We start from the raw sequence: 18,159 nt of genomic DNA on the forward strand, positions 1-18,159 counted from the left end.
TAAATCCCCGGATGCTAAAATTTACCGTTAAACTTGTAGAAAATCACAGGCCAATCATCTTATTGCCTACGACTCGTCAACTACAAATTGTGATGTGGGTTCGTCCGTGACGCTCAATACCTCACGGCTGACGTAACCTAACAACAGTCGGCACATCTTTCATTATTTCAACGTTTTAATTTAATATATTATCTACTTTTATTTATTTAATTTTTTTCCATTTCTGTTTCGACTGCTGTACTTTTTGGTGCATTACGTTTGGTGCCAAAACGTTTTTGGGTTTCAATTTTCAAAACCCTCTCGAAATATTGACCTCGCCAATCCTCGTTAATCTTCCTCTGGAAGCTCTCTCTCTCTCTCTCTCAACATCGCTGCCTGCTGGCTTCGTCTTCGTCTTCGTTTTCGTCTTCGTCTTCGTCTTCGTCTTCGTCTTCGTCTACGAAGAGTTAGGGTTTCCCCCCTTTTCTTTTCCTTGAAAGGTAAGGTTTGATCTTCTGTATATTTTGTGAAGTTTTCATTTTTCGAGTTATGATTCTTTCAATTCATCTGTTTTGGTTGTGTTTACTGGTGGATTGATCGGTTTCTGCTAATGGGTTTTATTCAATTATGGTTATCCGAGTGTTTTTAATTCAAGTTAGGGTTAAATCGGTATCCAATTCTCTTCGGCTGTCTTTAAGTTATTGAAATTTGATTTCGTAAGTTAGGGTTTCTAGTAATTGTTGCTGGAATTTAATTCGGGTGGTGTTGCTTTGATTGGGTGTTCGAGAATCCATTGATGTTCGTCACCTGTAATATATTGGGTTTGGCTGAATATAAACTTTAACAGGTTTTTTGGTGAGGAATTTATGTATTTCGAAATTACGCGTTTAGCATGTGTATGGGTTAAAGACTAATGTTTGTTATTGTGACCCAATTTCATTATAATTACAGACACAAACACGAACACATGCTAGAAGCAATATGTAGAGTGTGCCAATAATGATATCTATGTACTCTATATCAATACTGGCATGCAAACTTAAACTACAAGATTATTACCGTTGTACATTAGGATTTTTCCATTCCGTGTTATGCTTTTGCAGTTCAGGTTCATTTACGGACTTGTATGAGTTGATGTGTATATATATATTTTTTTGGATTACTTTATTGTCTCTAGAGGCCGAAATATCTGTTGTGAGAACTCAACTTTCTGTTGTGTTTATTGATATATGCATTAATTTGATGCAGAACTAAATGAGAAGGAGAGGGCCATCAAGAGAATTTTCTGAACTTAGAAGTTGTTCTGGGAAGAAAACTGTAGAAAGTTGCAAGGCTAAAAGGGATGCTGATAAATTTGTGTTCATTGATCTTGAGTGTGAAGATGTCATCGACATCGATTATCTTGAGTCTTTGCAGGCAAAGTCACGAGGTTCCAGTACATTGAGAAAAGACAGAGAATTGAAGTCTAGTAGTTTCATATATATAGATGATGATGAAGATAATATTGCAAGTCCTGTAATCACTGTTGAGGATGTTGGGGACCTCGATAGTGATGCCACCTCAAGCAAAAGTTCTTTTCTTGGTTCTAGGAAGAGTTCTGTAACCTCAGATGGTGATGAATGTCGGGGTGTCCAGGAAAAGGTTTCTCCAGTAAAGGGGTCAAGGTGCAAGCAAACCCACTCTGGTGGAGCTCCTAGCAGGAATTGTTATGGTTTCGGTTTTGAATCTGAGAGTTGTTCATCTGATAGTGATTATTCTGATTGCGAGCTAATAGAAGATTCTCATGGGAAGCTTCATCAACATTGGGAAAAAGTTTCCCAAAAGAGAAAACATGTTGTTCATAATGGCCAGTCTGGTTCAGATGGTCAATTTAGTGGATCTGGATCTCATAGTGAAACCCATGCTAATGCTGAGGCAGAGAATAGGGCAGCACCTGGAGATGTCCCTGTTTGTTCAAGTTCAAAAAATGGAAATTATGAAAAGGAAAACCTTCCAGACTTTATGGGTACTCATGATGGCAACACTGAGGGTAGTTCTTTGGATCCCCAAATGGATGGTCCTTTTGTTGAATCCAATCAGAATGCCGCTAAAGAAGATCCTCTTATTTATGAGTGGCAGGGTTTCCAAACTGATGGCATGGCTGGTTTATGGAATGAAGGAGAACAAACTCCTGAAGAGCATCCCTTGTCATCAGAACTAGGTGGTAAACAGCCTAAACATCCAGGGACTTGTTTTATGGATAACGGGCAATTTGGGGGTGAAACCAATGATGATCAAAGAAAAGCTACTGTTTTGAATAAGGAAGAATCTGTTGGCAAGAACCAACTTTGTGATGAAATGCCTAGTGACAACGATAGAGTTGAACGAAGGGGCAAGGTTGATGAATTTCATGATGCTCCTTCTAGTTCTGAGGAAAAAGTTAATGCAGTTTCTGGTCAACAATTTGATGAAATGCAGATGGATAGTGGGCGTGCTCCTTCCGAAGACAAACTTGGCGCTGTTCATAAAAAAACTTATTCCCAGGATAAAGCTAGTGCTAACTTTGAGGAAGTATCTTTGGGCAACACCTCATGTCAGGGAACTAGTTATCAGGGGGGATTTGATTCACCAAGAGGGAAAGAATCATGTGATTTGAGGGATCGGTTACCTGCCGAGGATGGCTATGTGAGTCCTGTTCAAAGAGATACAGCCATTGTTGGAAGTGATATAATCACTGATCGAGAAAAGCACAAGGAGACTGCTGAATACAAGCGAGCAATAGAAGAAGAAATGGAATCCAGGAAGCGAGTCTTACAAATTCAGGTTTTCAACATGTGTACATTACCTTTTTTGTTTTACATTTTCAGCAAAGTAAATGTTATATTTATTTATTGTGGTCTACATTAGGCACATTGGGACTATAGGCTACACAACAAGAGTCATTATGATCCCTTCTTCACAACTTGGGCTTTGTGCTATTTATTTTTTATTTATGGAGTTCATAGTATGATTTGTTACAGGATTTTTTACAAGCTCTGATCAATAATTTAAAATATGTCATATGCACGATATTTATACATGCTCATTAATCTCAGTTTGGTGCCCTATCTTTTATCTGTTTATACCCTCTGTCAAAAATTCTGTATCTTTTTTTTAATAGTCATGCATACACTTCTGTAACTTCTAGTCTTTGTTCATTTCAATGGCTTGGTTAGGTAGAAGTTGAACTTGAAAGGTGTTCTGTAGCTTGTAGGTGACCACTTGACCTGACATCAAGTGTACTTTAATTTTTTCAGGCAGAAGAGGCACAAAGATTACGGAAAAGGAGAAAGGCAGAAAGCATGCGTTTATTGGATATGCAGAGAAGGCAAAAGCAACGTGTGGAAGAAGTAAGAGAGACGCAAAAGAAGGTCTGGATTCAAGTATTCAATATTTATCGCATCTTATTTTTTACTCTGAATGTTGCTTCTCATCCTCTCGACTCCCTCCCTTCCTCTCCCCTCCCCGTACAACAGTTCTCAACTTATTTACTTTCAAGTTTAAAGGACAATCTGTTTGGTTTTAAGATCAAGTTCAATTGATTGTATATCACTGACTTGTTTTTTTTTTTTTTTTTAATTTTTTATTTATATCACTGACTTGTTAAGTGTGTCATATTTAGGATGAAGAAAATTTAAATTTGAAAGACCAACTTCGTGCTGAAGTAAGGAAGGAGCTTAAAAGATTGGAATTGACATGCATAGATATGGCTTCTTTGCTTCGTGGCTTAGGCATACAAGTGGGGGCTGATTTCCGTCCTTTGCCCAATGAGGTAAGTTAAAATAAGTTACTGAAGATGATTTAGGTTCCTTTGTAGTTTATGGTTCGATGGGTTCAAATTTGATGAACACTATCTTAATGGAAATTTCAGGTGCATGCAGCGTATAAACGGGCACTGCTGAAATTTCACCCAGACCGGGCATCAAGAAGTGACATACGCCAGCAAGTTGAAGCTGAGGAGAAGTTTAAGCTTATATCACGCATGAAGGAAAAACTTCTACCGACTTCATGCTACTGAATACATAGTTGTAAATTTTCTTCAAAATTGATCAATTTTCCAATGGCAACAGATTAGGGTTTTTTTTGGCTCCTGCCACAAGGTTTCTGATTCCTCGTTTTGTATCAGTTGTCATTTTTTTTTCAACCTGATTTTAGCAGGTAACGAAGATCTATATTGTAAATCAGTTGTAGTTTCTTGTAGGTGGCCGGAGAAACTATTGTTTCAAATGTGGAAATACAAGTACCTCTGCTTTTGTAATGCCATTTGGCCCCGAGAGCTCTTTATCATTTCAGGAATCATACTCTACAGTAATAATACCAATATGCAATTAGATAATTTACGTTAAACGTATGAATTTTCTATTTTTTTTTTTTTGGTCGAGAACGTACGATTTTCTTATAAACAATTGAAACAAACACTACTATAGTATCCATTGCAAGAAGTTAAGTACTTTTAAGCTCTCTCCATGGAAGGCAAGATGCGCCAACTTTCTTAGTTTCACCCACTTTTCACCTTCTGCCATCGAAATACTGTCTCCTAATAGCTTCTTGACATAGCCTTGGGACCTTTGTTTCCGATAGTTTCTATCTTTGTTGTTTAGTACCTCTTTGCACAACTCGGGTTCCGCGATGATCATCTGTGGTTGAACACCATACCACTGAAGAAAATTCTTCCCTGTTGCAACAAAATGACCAAACTTTATTACATATTTGAACAAAGAAATACATACATATATATGTATGTATATACGCATGCACAGTTAATGAAGAGTTTGTTACCGAAGATCTTGCTCCATGCATGAATATGAGGTTGTACTGCAGAGAATACGTCATGGGTTAAACTTCTAGGCTTGCTCATTGTTTCCCTTTTCATGCTCAATATTTCTTTGGTGTTTCCATGGATAAATTGGTAAGAAGGGCCATGGACTCCCTGGGCAGCCATCCGATTCTGTATGCGGTTTGGAGTCCACCATTGTTTCTGAAAGTTTTTTATGAGAGCTAAAAGAATTACTAGGAACAGACACAGAAAGCTTGAAGTAGTAATTAGAGGCATTTCGAATCCCAACCAACTCATTCTCCTTTTTTTTTACTTTTGGAATATAAGTTCGAACACACCTCTCGACCGCTCTCAATAGTTTGATTTTCTGCCTCCACTCTCACTAACTGAATAACAGAGCTGGAATGGATGATATAAAACGTACAACATACATTCCTTTATATAGGGTGCTTAATAACACAAAAGCCTTGCATTAAGTTCATGACATGGACGAAGAAAATCAAACAAGGCTGCGCAGGACAAATTAAACATACCAGCTGACAGCTGAACATCCAATGGTTTTACCATATTTTAGCCCATCCAAGTTGCAACGTTATATTCTATTTTGTGAATTTATTTCACATTACACCTCCATTACATTGTTCGTCAGTTTCATGTAAGATTTTGCCATGTGTTTGAGTTTGCCACATCATTTTATAAGTGTTATATTAAATAAGAAATAAAATTATACATGTATTAGGAGATAAATAATATAATTATTTATATCAAAATTGATTGGGAATAGAACTCTGAGGGAGTGGTTTAAGCCACTCACATTATGGGATGACAGTTTTCCTTAATAGGAGGAAAGTGTCAACAATTGATATATATGGATTTGGTCTCTCCTTCTCTCACAATCACATTCATACTGAGAACCTTGTCCTATTGAGAACTGAACACAAGATTGCAGAGAGGAGAAGATTGACTCTAACTTGGAATGATGAATTCTTCAAGTAAGTTTAAGTGATAGAAAGTTCTATATACGATTATTATATTAATACGCACTACACACGTTTGCAATAATTAAAAAAAAAAAAAAAGGAAAATTAGAATCCCCTGCACTTTTCTAATACTTTTTAGATTAAACATTGGTTCTATTTTTAAATTTGATTAGGACGCCTAAATAATAGCCATGTCAGCATTTTAATATTTATTTAGATTACATGTAATTATTGTGTTTTTTTTTTTAAATTTAAATTGCCAATTATTATCCTTTAAGGTTGATATATTTTTGTATGTGGCCTTTTTTTCTAGGAAGCCAGTTTCTTCTCCCACGTTTGAGTTGTATGGTTTCTTCTCCCACGTTAGAATTTTGTGATCCTCATTTCTGAATTTTGAATGGACTTATCCATTTCAATTAGTGGTTGTTTTCACTATTTTATATTGATATCATGTGAGATAATTAGACATATTTTCTATTTTCGGAGGCTTGAGGCTGGTACGTTCATATAATATATTTAAATGTACTCAATACGTACCAAGAAGATATTTAAAGTAACTTACCAAATATGTTCTTTTTAAATAAATATAAACGTACCAAAATAATATATAAATGTACCAAATACATACAAAAAAGAAATATGAACGTACCAAATACGTACCAAGAAGATATATAAAATAACGTACCAAATATGTACTAAGGAGAAATATCTGTTTAATCAAGAGGAAATATATGTACCAAATATGTTTTTTTTTAAAATAAATATAAACGTAACAATGTGGCACCTAAATTGTAGGAAAATGTTTAATCAAAACTCTAAAAAGCATAAATATTTAATCTCAAAATTTTAAAATCTAGGCATCCGTATCAAACACGCCCCCCCCCCCCCCCCCCCAAAAAAAAGAGACCATTTATCACTATCGTCTGGAAACACAATATTGAGTTCCCCCAAAATGCATGCGCTTCTATTCCATCTGCAACAGAATCACATGTATCCCAACAGGATCCTCGTTGTGAGGATTTTGGAGATTCATGAATCGTGTCTGTTCATCGTACATCATGTAGTTAGTTTTCATCAGGTATTGTTTGTGTTCAATTTTAAATAAAAGAATTTAAAATGGTTTCTAACCGCATGATGTACGATGAAGAAACACGATTCAAGAATTTTCGAAATCCTCTCAAAGAGGATCCGGATTCACATGTATCACATGAAAAGGGAAAATGTCTATGATTAGCTTTTATTAATGAGTAATGCTATGAAAATTAATTTTTAATTAAATTATATAAAATATATAACGTGGTTATTTTACTTAAGTTTTGAAGAACATGTTTATTTCTTATAATTTAAAATTTTGATCGAAAAAATTGGTTTGCATAGCATTATTCTTTATCAAAAGATTATAGTTTCACAACAGTGATGAAGCCACAAAAACGCAAGGAGGTGCGGCTGTATTATATGCTTATCGTGAAGTCAGAGACTAATAACCGATTGCATTTAAATCTTTGTCACACCAAACTACATAAAAAGCACTGTCAGCTCCTTTGGTCTATTTTCTTAGCTTGTTTCTGAACTAGCAAGCAAAAAACTTCTTATAAACTATTAAATTTTAGACCGTAGATGTAACATCTCACATCGTTTAGGGGAGTGGATCATATAAGTTTTATATGTATATTCCTATCTCTACCTAGCACGAGGGCTTTTGGGAGCTCACTGACTTCGGGTTTCTTAGGAACTCCGAAATTAAGCGAGTTCGCGTGAGAACACTCCTATGATGGGTGATCTACTGCCATTGGGAAGTTCTCGTGTGAGTTCCCATAAACAAAACCGTGAGGGTATGGTCGGGACCCAAAGCGGACAATATCGTGCTACGGTGAAGTCGAGCCTGAGATGTGGTGGGGGTCCGGGTCAAGAGGTGACAATTTGGTATAAGAGCCAATTCCTGGCCGAATGTGTACCGATGAGGACGTCGGGCCCCTAAGGGGGGTGGATTGTAACATCCCACATCGCCCAAGGGAGTGGATCTTGTAAGCTTTATATGTATATTCTCATCTCTACCTAGCACGATGCCTTTTGAGAGCTTACTGGCTTTGAGTTCAGTAAGAACTTCGAAGTTAAGCGAGTTCACGCAAGAACACTCCCATGATGGGTGACCCACTGTGAAGTTCTCATGTGAGTTCCTAAAAACAAAACCGTGAGGGCATGGTTGGGATCCAAAATGGATAATATCGTACTACATTGTTGTCGAGCCCGGGATGTAATGAGGACCCGGACCAGATTGTGACAGCAGATGACTGAAAATGGAATTTGAAAATCGCTATTCTATTAAATTTTAGGCTATAAAATTAATGTAAGCGGCTTATGATTGATATTGGTATTATGTTGTGTAAGGGGTACTACTAGTTCTCACTTTTTGAAGATTTGCATGTCCTGATGGTGGTTTGCTCCATATTCTTTGAAGATTTGCTGCATAATGGTGTTTATTTAATATTGGATTCTCAGTTAGTATTAGAATTGACATACAATGCATACTTGTTTCTCTGTTGAGAAATGTTAAGGAAACTCTTTCAAAGTAAGACTTTTTATAAACTCTTCGTTAGACTCTCTGTCATCTCATGTTTTTGACATAATAGAGTCATTTCTTTATTGAGAAATGCTAAGGAGACTCTCTATAGACTTTCTGTCACCTCATATTTTTCGCACAATAAAGTTTATACTTTTAAGAGGTCTTAGCATTTCTCTTCTTTGTTTAGAAAAGAAATTTAAAATTAATATGCACTACACATATTTTGCAATAATTATAAAAAAAGACCATTTATCACGATCATTTGAAAACACGGAAAGGAATCCTCTTCGGATCCTAACCTCCTAATCTATCAAGTCCGGGGATCCGGGCCATTGAAATTTGATCTAACGGCTAAAATTATTTTAACCTTTTAAAGTAGGCCCCTATTTGTAGCCGTTGGATCAAATTTCAATAGTCCAGATTCTCAGACTTTGTGGATTAGGAAAAAGGGATCCAGACCTTTCCTGAAAACACAATCTTGAGTTCTCCTAAATGCATGTGCTTATATTCCATTTGCAACAGAATCACATGTATCTCAACAGGATCATCTCCGAATCTTCTTTGTGAGGATTCTGGGGATTCGTGAATCGTGTCTGTTCATCGTACATCGTGTGGTCAGTTTTTGTCAGGTATTGTTTATGGTCAATTTTAAATATAAGAATTTAAAATGATTTTTGACCGCACGATGTACGATATACGATGAAAGAACACGATTCACGAATTCTTGAAACCTTCACAAAAGGGATCCGGATTCACACGTATCACATGAAAAGGGAAAAGGTCTATGATTAGTTTTTATTAATGGGAAAAGGTCTATGATTAGCTTTTATTAATGAGTAATGCTATGGAGATTAATTTTTAATTAAATTTGATAAATTATATGACGTAGTTGTATTACTTAAGTTTTAAAGAATGTGTTTATTTCTTATAATTTAAAATTTTGGTCGAAAAAGTTGGTCTGCAGAGCATTATTCTTGTAGGTGGCTAGAGAAACTATTGTTTCAAATGTGGAAATAGAAGTACCCCTGCTTTTGTAATGACATTTGGCCCTAAGGTTTTTCTGGGCAAGAAATTTTAGTACCTTTGCTTTCTTTGGCCAACCTACGTGAATATTGAGAAGACAATAGATTTTCACTCTTTTTAGACCATCTCCAATCGAAGGGTCCAGAGGGTTGAAAAATGTCTCCAACTGAGGGCTAGATTAGAGGGCTTGTGGGGCTCACTGAATCTGAAAGGGCTAAAGGGACAACCAGTTGGCCACTTTCAGCCAGCTTGCTGGCTAGCCCAATTTCAATTTTTTTCTTCTGTCGTTCTTTTCCATTAGGCTAGCCTAGGGCTTAGTTTTTTTTTTTTTTTTCCTTCTAATTTTTCCTACACCATTTCTCACATATTTTCACTATTTCATACTATATTACCTCATTTTATTTCAATTTTTCACATTCCATATTATAACCCCTTGACCCTCCGTTGAAGACTGTTTTTTGTGACAGGGCTAAAACGAGCCCTATGGTCCTCAATTGGAGATGGTAAGGTCATTTCCAACCGAAGAGTCAAGAGGGTCAGATGGCTGAAAATAGTCTGAAAACCGTCTCCAATCGAGGGTTAGGCTAGAAGACTCGTGGGCCTCAAGGAATCTGAAAGGGCCAAAGGGCTGGCTGCAATCCGGGGTTGGCCAGAAATTCAAAAGATCCTGTTAGTTATAACTGACAAGAATGCTTAAAAAAAAAATTTGAATCCAACGGCTAACTGATTTGTGAGATCCCACATCGACCAACGGAGAGGGAATGATATGCCTTATATGTACATACTCCTCTCTCTATAGCACGAGACATTTTGAGGACTTACTGGCTTCAGAATCCATCGGAACTTTGAAGTTAAGTAAGTTTGGGCAAGAGCAATCCCATGATGGGTGACCCACTGGGAAGTTCTCGTGCCGAATTCCCAAAAACAAAACCGTGAAGGAATGGTAAGCCCAAAACGGACAATATCGTGCTACGGCAGAGCCAATCCGGGATGTGACATTACTGGCCATTGTATTCAATTTTTTTTTTGGGCCAATTTTTTTTTTAAAATTCTTAAAAATTTTAATTTTTTTTCCCTATAAATACCGAAACCATTCATTAAATTTAAATTCTAATTTTTTGGACCTATTACCGTTGTAGTTTTTAAATTTAAGTTGTTGTAGTTTTTAAATTTAAATAATAAATTATGTTTGACTCTATAGCCATTTGACCCTTAGTTGGAGATGGTTTTTTATGACAAGGCTAAAAAGAGCCCTATGGCCCTTGGTTGGAGACGGAGGCAAATATGACCCTATATTGTTCATTAAAATATTAATATCTTAAATGGCCAAAGGGCTAAAACGAAGCATCTGGCCAACCCTCGGTTGGAAATGGCTTAAGCAATATGACCATACACTATTCATTAAAATATTAATTTATTGGAGGGCTAGAGGGCAAGCCTATGACCAGCCTTCGGTTGGAGATGGCGTTAATCTCTCGGACACCCCATTTTGTTTCTGAATTCGGAGGACTGCGGGGGCGTGTGTTTTTCCAATCGTTCTTCTATGCACGAATCATACGATAGTCATAAGGCAGGGGCAGGGGAAAGAAAGGCAGCGAAGGGGGGGAACCCCTACGTAGAAGAACAACGGTTCGCTGACTTTTTAAGGTCTAACAGAGAGCAGCTGCCTAGCTATGCCTGGATTGAATAAATCAGTTTGTCGGCATGTCTTCGATATTTGTTATGGTTGATATTATAGTCAGGGTCAGGCTTTTTGTTTCCTTAATTGACTGTAATTTTATTTTTTTTTAAATAAAGATACCTCAGTATAGTAGTTTTAATAACCCACCCTCTCTCCCAACACCTTTTTTTTTCCTTCCTCTGTATAGCAATTTTTCATCGGTCATCACATGTATAGAAGTTAGTTGTTCCAATTGATGAGCTTGAAAGTTGAAAGCCGACCCGTTACTTGATAGAAACGAATGATGGTCGGAAAAAAGTAATTTGAAAACAAATTAAAATTGTTATTAGTAGCAAGAACTGTAATCATCACACAAGAATAACTGAAAAAGAAAGCACTATATGTTGAGTCCTATCCACAACTAGAGGAAGAATTTTAGCACATTACAACAAGTGCTGGATTTATTTGCAGTTCTGGTCTTCAGAGCTCATTCACACTGGGTGTAGGATCACTTGAACTCCATGTTGCGGGCGAACTGTCAGAAACTGAATGGGACAGTGCACATAACCCGGGGAAAGAGTGAAACTGTAGCGTTGCAGAATCATCGACAAAGCAATCTTTGCTTCAATGACTGCGAAGTTCATGCCCACACAAGTTCGAGGTCCCATTCCAAAGGGCATGAATGCAACTGCGTTGTTGTTAGTAGCTTTCGCAACTCCTTCTGAGAATCTCTCCGGTTTGAAAAGTTGCACGTCTTTTCCCCAATATTTAGGTTCATGGTGAAGTGCCAGATTTGTGACGTGCAACTCAACATTAGCGGGAACAACGACCTGTCCTAGTCTAACTTCCTTTAGAGATTCCCTAGTAAGGGACACAACTGGAGGATATAACCTTAGAGACTCATTGATGATCATACCCATCTGCATGCATCAATAAATATAAAAATCAAAGTTTGATAACGCATCGATCGAGAAGTACTTAAATTTTTAATGTGCTTAGTAAGCCCTTAGGATTGATTTTCTTACCGTTTTTAGTTTGTTGAGGCCATCTGAGTTTGGAGTTTCATCTTTACCAAACAATTCTAGCACCTCCTTTCTAGCTTCCTCTTGCCAATCTGTATGAAGAGCCAGAAGAAAGACGGTCCAAGCAAGCAAAGAGTTAGTGGTTTCTTGTCCTGCAAAGTAAAACGTCTTGCACTCGTCGACTAAATCGTCCACTGAAATCCGCTGCTTCTCGTTGGCATCATGATGAGCCTTTAAAAGTATTCCAAGATAATCACTTCCAAAACCGTCCGCTTCTCCAGTCATTGCTGTCTTTTCTCTTTTCCGAACAATCTCTGTTATGATGTCGCGTATTCCTTTCTCGAGCTTCTCTGATTTTATCTCATCACTGGTTTTATAGAACATACTGCAAGTTTGAATCACAGACTAATTATACATATGAAGTGACAATAACACTCATAAGTGACACAAATAGTTACATAGTTAATTTATTAATGTAAAGCGTACATCGTAAGAGTTCTTTCAATATTCAGGTGGCCTTGTTCTTTACTCTTATTTTACATAATGATCAGTTAAAAATATTCTACAGATAAAAGGGACATCGTATTGGTAAGAAATTACCTGATGCCAGGGAGCCTGAGTTTGAAAGTATTTCTGAATATTAAGGAGGTTAACTCCCTCAACATTTCAAAAATGTCCTTTCCTTCTAAGAAGCTGCTGCCAAATGCTGTCCTAGAAATCACTTCTGAGGTGAAAAACCTAAATTCTTCATTCACCTCAATCTCCTTGCCTTCATAAGTTTTCCACCTTTGTACCATTGTCTCAGAACTCCTTATCATTTCAGGAATCATATTCTACAGTAATAATACCAACATGCAATTAGATAATTTACGTTAAACGTTTGAATTTTCTATTTTTTTTTTTTTTTTGGTAGAGAACGTATGATTTTCTTATAAACAATTGAAACAAACACTGCTATAGTAACCATTGCAAGAAGTTAATTACTTTTAAGCTCTCTCCATGGAAGGCATGATGCGCCAGCTTTCTTAGTTTCACCCACTTTTCACCTTCTGCCATCGAAATACTGTCTCCTAATAGCTTCTTGACATAGCCTTGGGACCTTTGTTTCCGATAGTTTCTATCTTTGTTGTTTAGTACCTCTTTGCACAACTCGGGTTCCGCGATGATCATCTGTGGTTGAACACCATACCACTGAAGAAAATTCTTCCCTGTTGCAACAAAATGACCAAACTTTATTACATATTTGAACAAAGAAATACATACATATATATATGTATGTATATACGCATGCACAGTTAATGAAGAGTTTGTTACCAAAGATCTTGCTCCATGCATGAATATGAGGTTGTACTGCAGAGAATACGTCATGGGTTAAACTTCTAGGCTTGCTCATTGTTTCCCTTTTCATGCTCAATATTTCTTTGGTGTTTCCATGGATAAATTGGTAAGAAGGGCCATGGACTCCCTGGGCAGCCATCCGATTCTGTATGCGGTTTGGAGTCCACCATTGTTTCTGAAAGTTTTTTATGAGAGCTAAAAGAATTACTAGGAACAGACACAGAAAGCTTGAAGTAGTAATTAGAGGCATTTCGAATCCCAACCAACTCATTCTCCTTTTTTTTTACTTTTGGAATATAAGTTCGAACACACCTCTCGACCGCTCTCAATAGTTTGATTTTCTGCCTCCACTCTCACTAACTGAATAACAGAGCTGGAATGGATGATATAAAACGTACAACATACATTCCTTTATATAGGGTGCTTAACAACACAAAAGCCTTGCATTAAGTTCATGACATGGACAAAGAAAATCAAACAAGGCTGCGCAGGGCAAATTTATCACCTATTTTTTGTCTTATATAAAAGGTATGGACTGTTGGCAATTTTGGTGTGCTAATAAATGCTCACATTGAAAACATTGGTAGATTTTTCAATACCCACGTAATAATGTGGACTTTGAAAATAAAGGAGAGGTATGGACTATTGACAATTTTGGTGTGTTAATAAATGCTCACACTGATATTGAATACATTGGTAGGTTTTTCAATACCCATATAGTAATGTGGACTTTTGAAATGAAGGAGATCGTATTTTTCAAAAGTTGTGTGTTGGAGTTGCTCTATAAATAGAGCACTCCGTTTACTATCAAAATACAGAGTAAAAAAGGAAATATTAATAATATCATTATCTATTCCTACCTTCTTTATTTGTCATCCTCTTGTGTTATAGTTACAGTGTAATATTTTACACTACTTCGCTCCTATCACTGATAAAAGTTATTTCTCTAACTTTAAACTATTTATAACATGGATCTTATTTAGATATCTGCCATTTCGATCATTATTTCCTCAAAATTCTATAATCTTGTCTAATTAAATCGGATAAAGTTTACCTTTTGTTTAAAAATATTACTTTAATCGTTTATTTTTTGAGTTCGTTTTCGATCATGGCTATAGTTGTGAACTTTGTCTAAATTATATTAGAATTCATTAGAAAATTTGTCTGTACTTTGCTGTGGCCATTCAATGTATTAGTCACAACAAGCTTACAAGCATGAATTGTTTCCACAAAGCAACTAAAAAAGACATTGTAGTACCTAAGAACCAATAAAGTTAAACTTTGTTTGCTATATATGGATATCCATGCCATAAGAAACATTCATTTGTAGATTGTATTGTGTCATCAATATCATAGTTTCACGTAATGAGATTAGTACATTGAGGAAAAACACAGAAAAAGAAAATTAGAAAAGTAAAAGGCATAAGACTTAAGCATCCAGTAGGAATAGTAAATTTCTGAAAAAATTGCTAAAATGTCTTATTAAGATAGGGTCGTGTAATATTCTGTATATTATGTTTACCTAAAGTAGTTGGTGTGAAATCCCATTAAAAGAGGGATTTCCTAGGCTTTATTGTAGATTAGTTGGCTTAGTCGTGTGTATATACTGAACTCTTACTTGGGCAATGATATATACAAAAACTATTCAGTCAATCACTTTCCATAGCCGTGCAATATACTATTCATTCATTTAATATGGTACACAGAGGCTAAGATCCTATTCAAACAATTTAGGTATGGATTCATTAAACCCGTTCTATGTTATCATTCTAGTCACATGCTAGTCACAAAAAAATTGAATGGATCCAATTATCCATCTTGGAATAAATCCATGGTTCATGCTCTCACCGCCAAAAACAAAAGGGGAGTTTTAACGAAAAATCTGTGATACTATTCACTTTAACGAAAAATCACATTTTTTACACTAAAAAGTCAAACCTGATACTATTCACTTTACCCTTTATTTTGTCCTTATCGTTAAAACTCAAAGTTTTCAAACCACTTTCATTAGTTTTCCTAAAACAAAATTGGTTTTGTTGATGGCTCCATTCAGCCTCCCTCAGCAACAGATCAACCAAAAGAATATGCTCTCTGGAATCAATACAACAATATGATTTTATCGTGGTTCGCTCGATCTGTGGAGGGTGATCTTTCCAAAGGAGTTGTTCATGCCAAAAGCGCCCAACAAATATTGAAAGATTTCGTCAAGCCTACTCACTCATTATTCAGGATGAAACACAACGACAAATGTCATCGGGGTCGACCGAAAATTTCTCCATTGCTGCTGCTGTTCAAAATCAACCAAACCATTCTTCCAACAACTCTAAAAATCTTCATTGTGAATACTGTGATAAAGACGGTCATACAATTGGAGGCAGATTGTTTGCCCTTCCCATCCCCTTCTATATTGTGCGGTTACGGTTAAATCACGTCAACATTTTATATTGACTTTTTTTTTTATAGAGATAATAAGACAAAAAATAATAGGAATATAAAATGTTGACGTGGCTTAACCGTGATCGCACAAATAGGAGGGGATGGAAAAAACATGGGAAAAGGAGGGTAGACAATCTGCCTCCCATACAGTTGACAATTGTAGGACTCAAAAGTTCCATTGCAAGTTCTGTGATAAGCGAGGCCACACTGAAGGCAGATGTAGATTTAAAAATGGAACAAACAGAGGAAATCCATGGTTGGCTTCTCTGCCTTTCCACTTCTCATGCACTCTCATCCCCTTTTATTTGTGCGGTCACTATTAAGCCACGTTAATATTTTATATTGCTATTGTTTTTTGTCTTATTATCTCTATAAAAATCAATATAAAATGTTGACATGGTTTAACCGTGACCGCACAAAATAAGAGGGGATAAAAGTGTATGGAAAGTGGGAGGGCAGAGAAGCCGGGTCCATATGGGAGGTAGATTGTTTACCCTCCTTTTACCATGCCCGTAGAAAATTGAGTCATTTGTGATAGCAACCCAACCTATAGATTGGGGATCCCAAGAAATAGGTTCAAAGGGTAATAACAAGTCACAAGTGATATGAGTGAAGTCTTACTAATTTTAATTTGGAATATTATTCCATGTCCATCCCTAAGAAGCATGACATCCTGAAACATTTTTAGGTTGAGATTTTTTTTCCTCTTAGTAAGGTCTATACTCTATGTTGAGTGGGATATCTAGCTACAAGAATATCCTTGATAGTCTTACCTATGTGAATGTGGAAGTGAGGCCGCTTCCTATGAAATCTTGGGCAAGTTTCTAGAGCGTTCACTGTACTGGGATACAAGCACGTGGCCGTAATGTACTGGCTTTTTGAACTTCACCTTAATAAGGTTATGTGTGTGGTGTTGTCAGAGATAGAGTTCAAAACTATAAGTTACTCTAATATAGTCTGGATCACTAACACTATGTACATGTTCAAGTTGAGAAACACCTTTACTTATGCATAGCTTTATAATATGTTGCTTGATATACGGTTTTTTAAACAAAAACAAGTGGGGGATTGTTGGAGTAAATATGTTTTTATTTAAATGTTTAAATATATATATATATATTTATGTTTTGCTTAATTACCAATATTATATGCATAACAGTCAATTTATTTTGGCCTTATCAATTAGATAAGGAGTTATCTCCTCTTAAATATGAAACGTGTGATTCCTTTTCTATATAGAGAAGAAGATCATGTCATTAAACATATTCAAACCGTTTTGCTTTTTTCCGTGCGATTACTTTACATTTTGTTTTTTTGCCGTTTTGTCATGCTTTTAAGCTTTCATTAATCTCTTAAACCCTCAACGTCTCTTTCTTTTATAAGAAAACTAATGAAAATGGCTTGAAAACCTTGAATTTTAATGATAAGGACAAAATAAAGGGTCAAGTGAATAGTACCATGATTGACTTTTTAATGTAAAAATGTAGTTTTTCATTAAAATAAACAGTATCGTGGGTTTTTCGTTAAAACTCTCTTCTTTTATAGTATATATTGTAATAACCCGTCCCGGGATTTACGGAAGAAAATGGGTATTTTTGTATTTTCACTAAGTTTGGGGAATACTTTCTTTTTTAAAATTGTTTTTGAGCCTTAATTGGTGAGCCCAAGGGGCCCACCCCCTGTTTTGTCCCCCGTTCCCTTTCCCTTTTTTTTTTTTTTTTTTTTTTTTTTGAAAAGTCTCTCTTCTCTCTTCTCTCTTTCTTCCTCCGTGCTCTCTCCTTTCCCCTCATCTCGGTGCTCTTTTCTCCGACAAGAACACACACACACACACACACACCCATGCCCATACCTATAGCTCTTTTCTAACCCCGTGGTTGTGTATTGGACGTCAAACCATGAAGAAACCACCTCGGAGACATTTCCTCAGTTTTCCGGCGAGCACCGCCCCTTTCGAGGCAATTTCTGGCCAAACCACGACAAGTTGGCTGGCGTGCAAGGTATCAATCTCTTCGTCTTGCTGAGTACTACAACTTTCCTATTTGGTTCACCCAATTTCATTGAGTATTGAAGATGTTATGCTCATTTGAATCTTACCTAGTTTTCGGCAGACACCCGTGGCTTCCAGGCTGTTTTCCGGCCAACTCCGACCACGATGACGGGAACCAAGGGTATATTTCAATTCCTTACCTTCGGGGCTTCAATTTGGTATATTGAATGACATGTTTTGGTTGAGTTTTGAGCTCCATCGGAGCATGGGAATTCTCCGGCCGAAATCCGGCCTTTTCCCTCCTTGGAATCCGGCGAATCACCAAACCCAAGGCCTTTGGGCCTTTCCTGCCAAGCCCAAAACCCTGGGCAGCCCA

The 18,159-nt window shown here is 36.6% G+C and overlaps 3 protein-coding genes across 4 annotated transcripts; 1 reads left to right on the forward strand and 2 right to left on the reverse strand.

The window, feature by feature from the left end:
• The first annotated feature begins 226 nt into the window (after positions 1–226).
• LOC103947284 (uncharacterized protein KIAA2012 homolog) lies at positions 227–4,255 on the forward strand. Of its 2 annotated transcripts, XM_048571965.1 has the most exons (6): positions 298–382; positions 413–479; positions 1,228–2,781; positions 3,255–3,368; positions 3,620–3,769; positions 3,869–4,255. In XM_048571965.1, the coding sequence occupies exons 3-6, from the start codon at positions 1,234–1,236 to the stop codon at positions 4,013–4,015; spliced, it is 1,959 nt and encodes a 652-aa protein (XP_048427922.1). In that variant the 5' UTR covers positions 298–382; positions 413–479; positions 1,228–1,233; the 3' UTR covers positions 4,016–4,255. The 2 variants fall into 2 exon arrangements, with proteins under 2 accessions (XP_009356450.1, XP_048427922.1); XM_009358175.3 differs by having other exon boundaries at positions 227–479.
• Positions 4,256–4,386: 131 nt separating this feature from the next.
• LOC125471510 (cytochrome P450 CYP749A22-like) lies at positions 4,387–5,188 on the reverse strand. The gene is made up of 2 exons (XM_048571967.1): positions 4,777–5,188; positions 4,387–4,672 (listed from the first exon to the last, which is right to left on the reverse strand). The coding sequence occupies exons 1-2, from the start codon at positions 5,069–5,071 to the stop codon at positions 4,419–4,421; spliced, it is 549 nt and encodes a 182-aa protein (XP_048427924.1). The 5' UTR covers positions 5,072–5,188; the 3' UTR covers positions 4,387–4,418.
• A 6,134-nt stretch (positions 5,189–11,322) lies between these two features.
• Positions 11,323–13,744, reverse strand: LOC103947278 (cytochrome P450 CYP749A22-like). The gene is made up of 5 exons (XM_048571635.1): positions 13,337–13,744; positions 13,007–13,230; positions 12,623–12,855; positions 12,026–12,407; positions 11,323–11,920 (listed from the first exon to the last, which is right to left on the reverse strand). Exons 1-5 carry the CDS (start codon positions 13,629–13,631, stop codon positions 11,492–11,494), a joined length of 1,563 nt encoding a protein of 520 aa, XP_048427592.1. The 5' UTR covers positions 13,632–13,744; the 3' UTR covers positions 11,323–11,491.
• Between the last annotated feature and the right edge of the window lie 4,415 nt (positions 13,745–18,159).

This window comes from the organism of the source record quoted next, unplaced genomic scaffold (assembly GCF_019419815.1).
Source record: "Pyrus x bretschneideri cultivar Hongxiangsu unplaced genomic scaffold, Pyrus_bretschneideri_v1 Contig6, whole genome shotgun sequence".
NCBI lineage: Eukaryota > Viridiplantae > Streptophyta > Magnoliopsida > Rosales > Rosaceae > Pyrus > Pyrus x bretschneideri.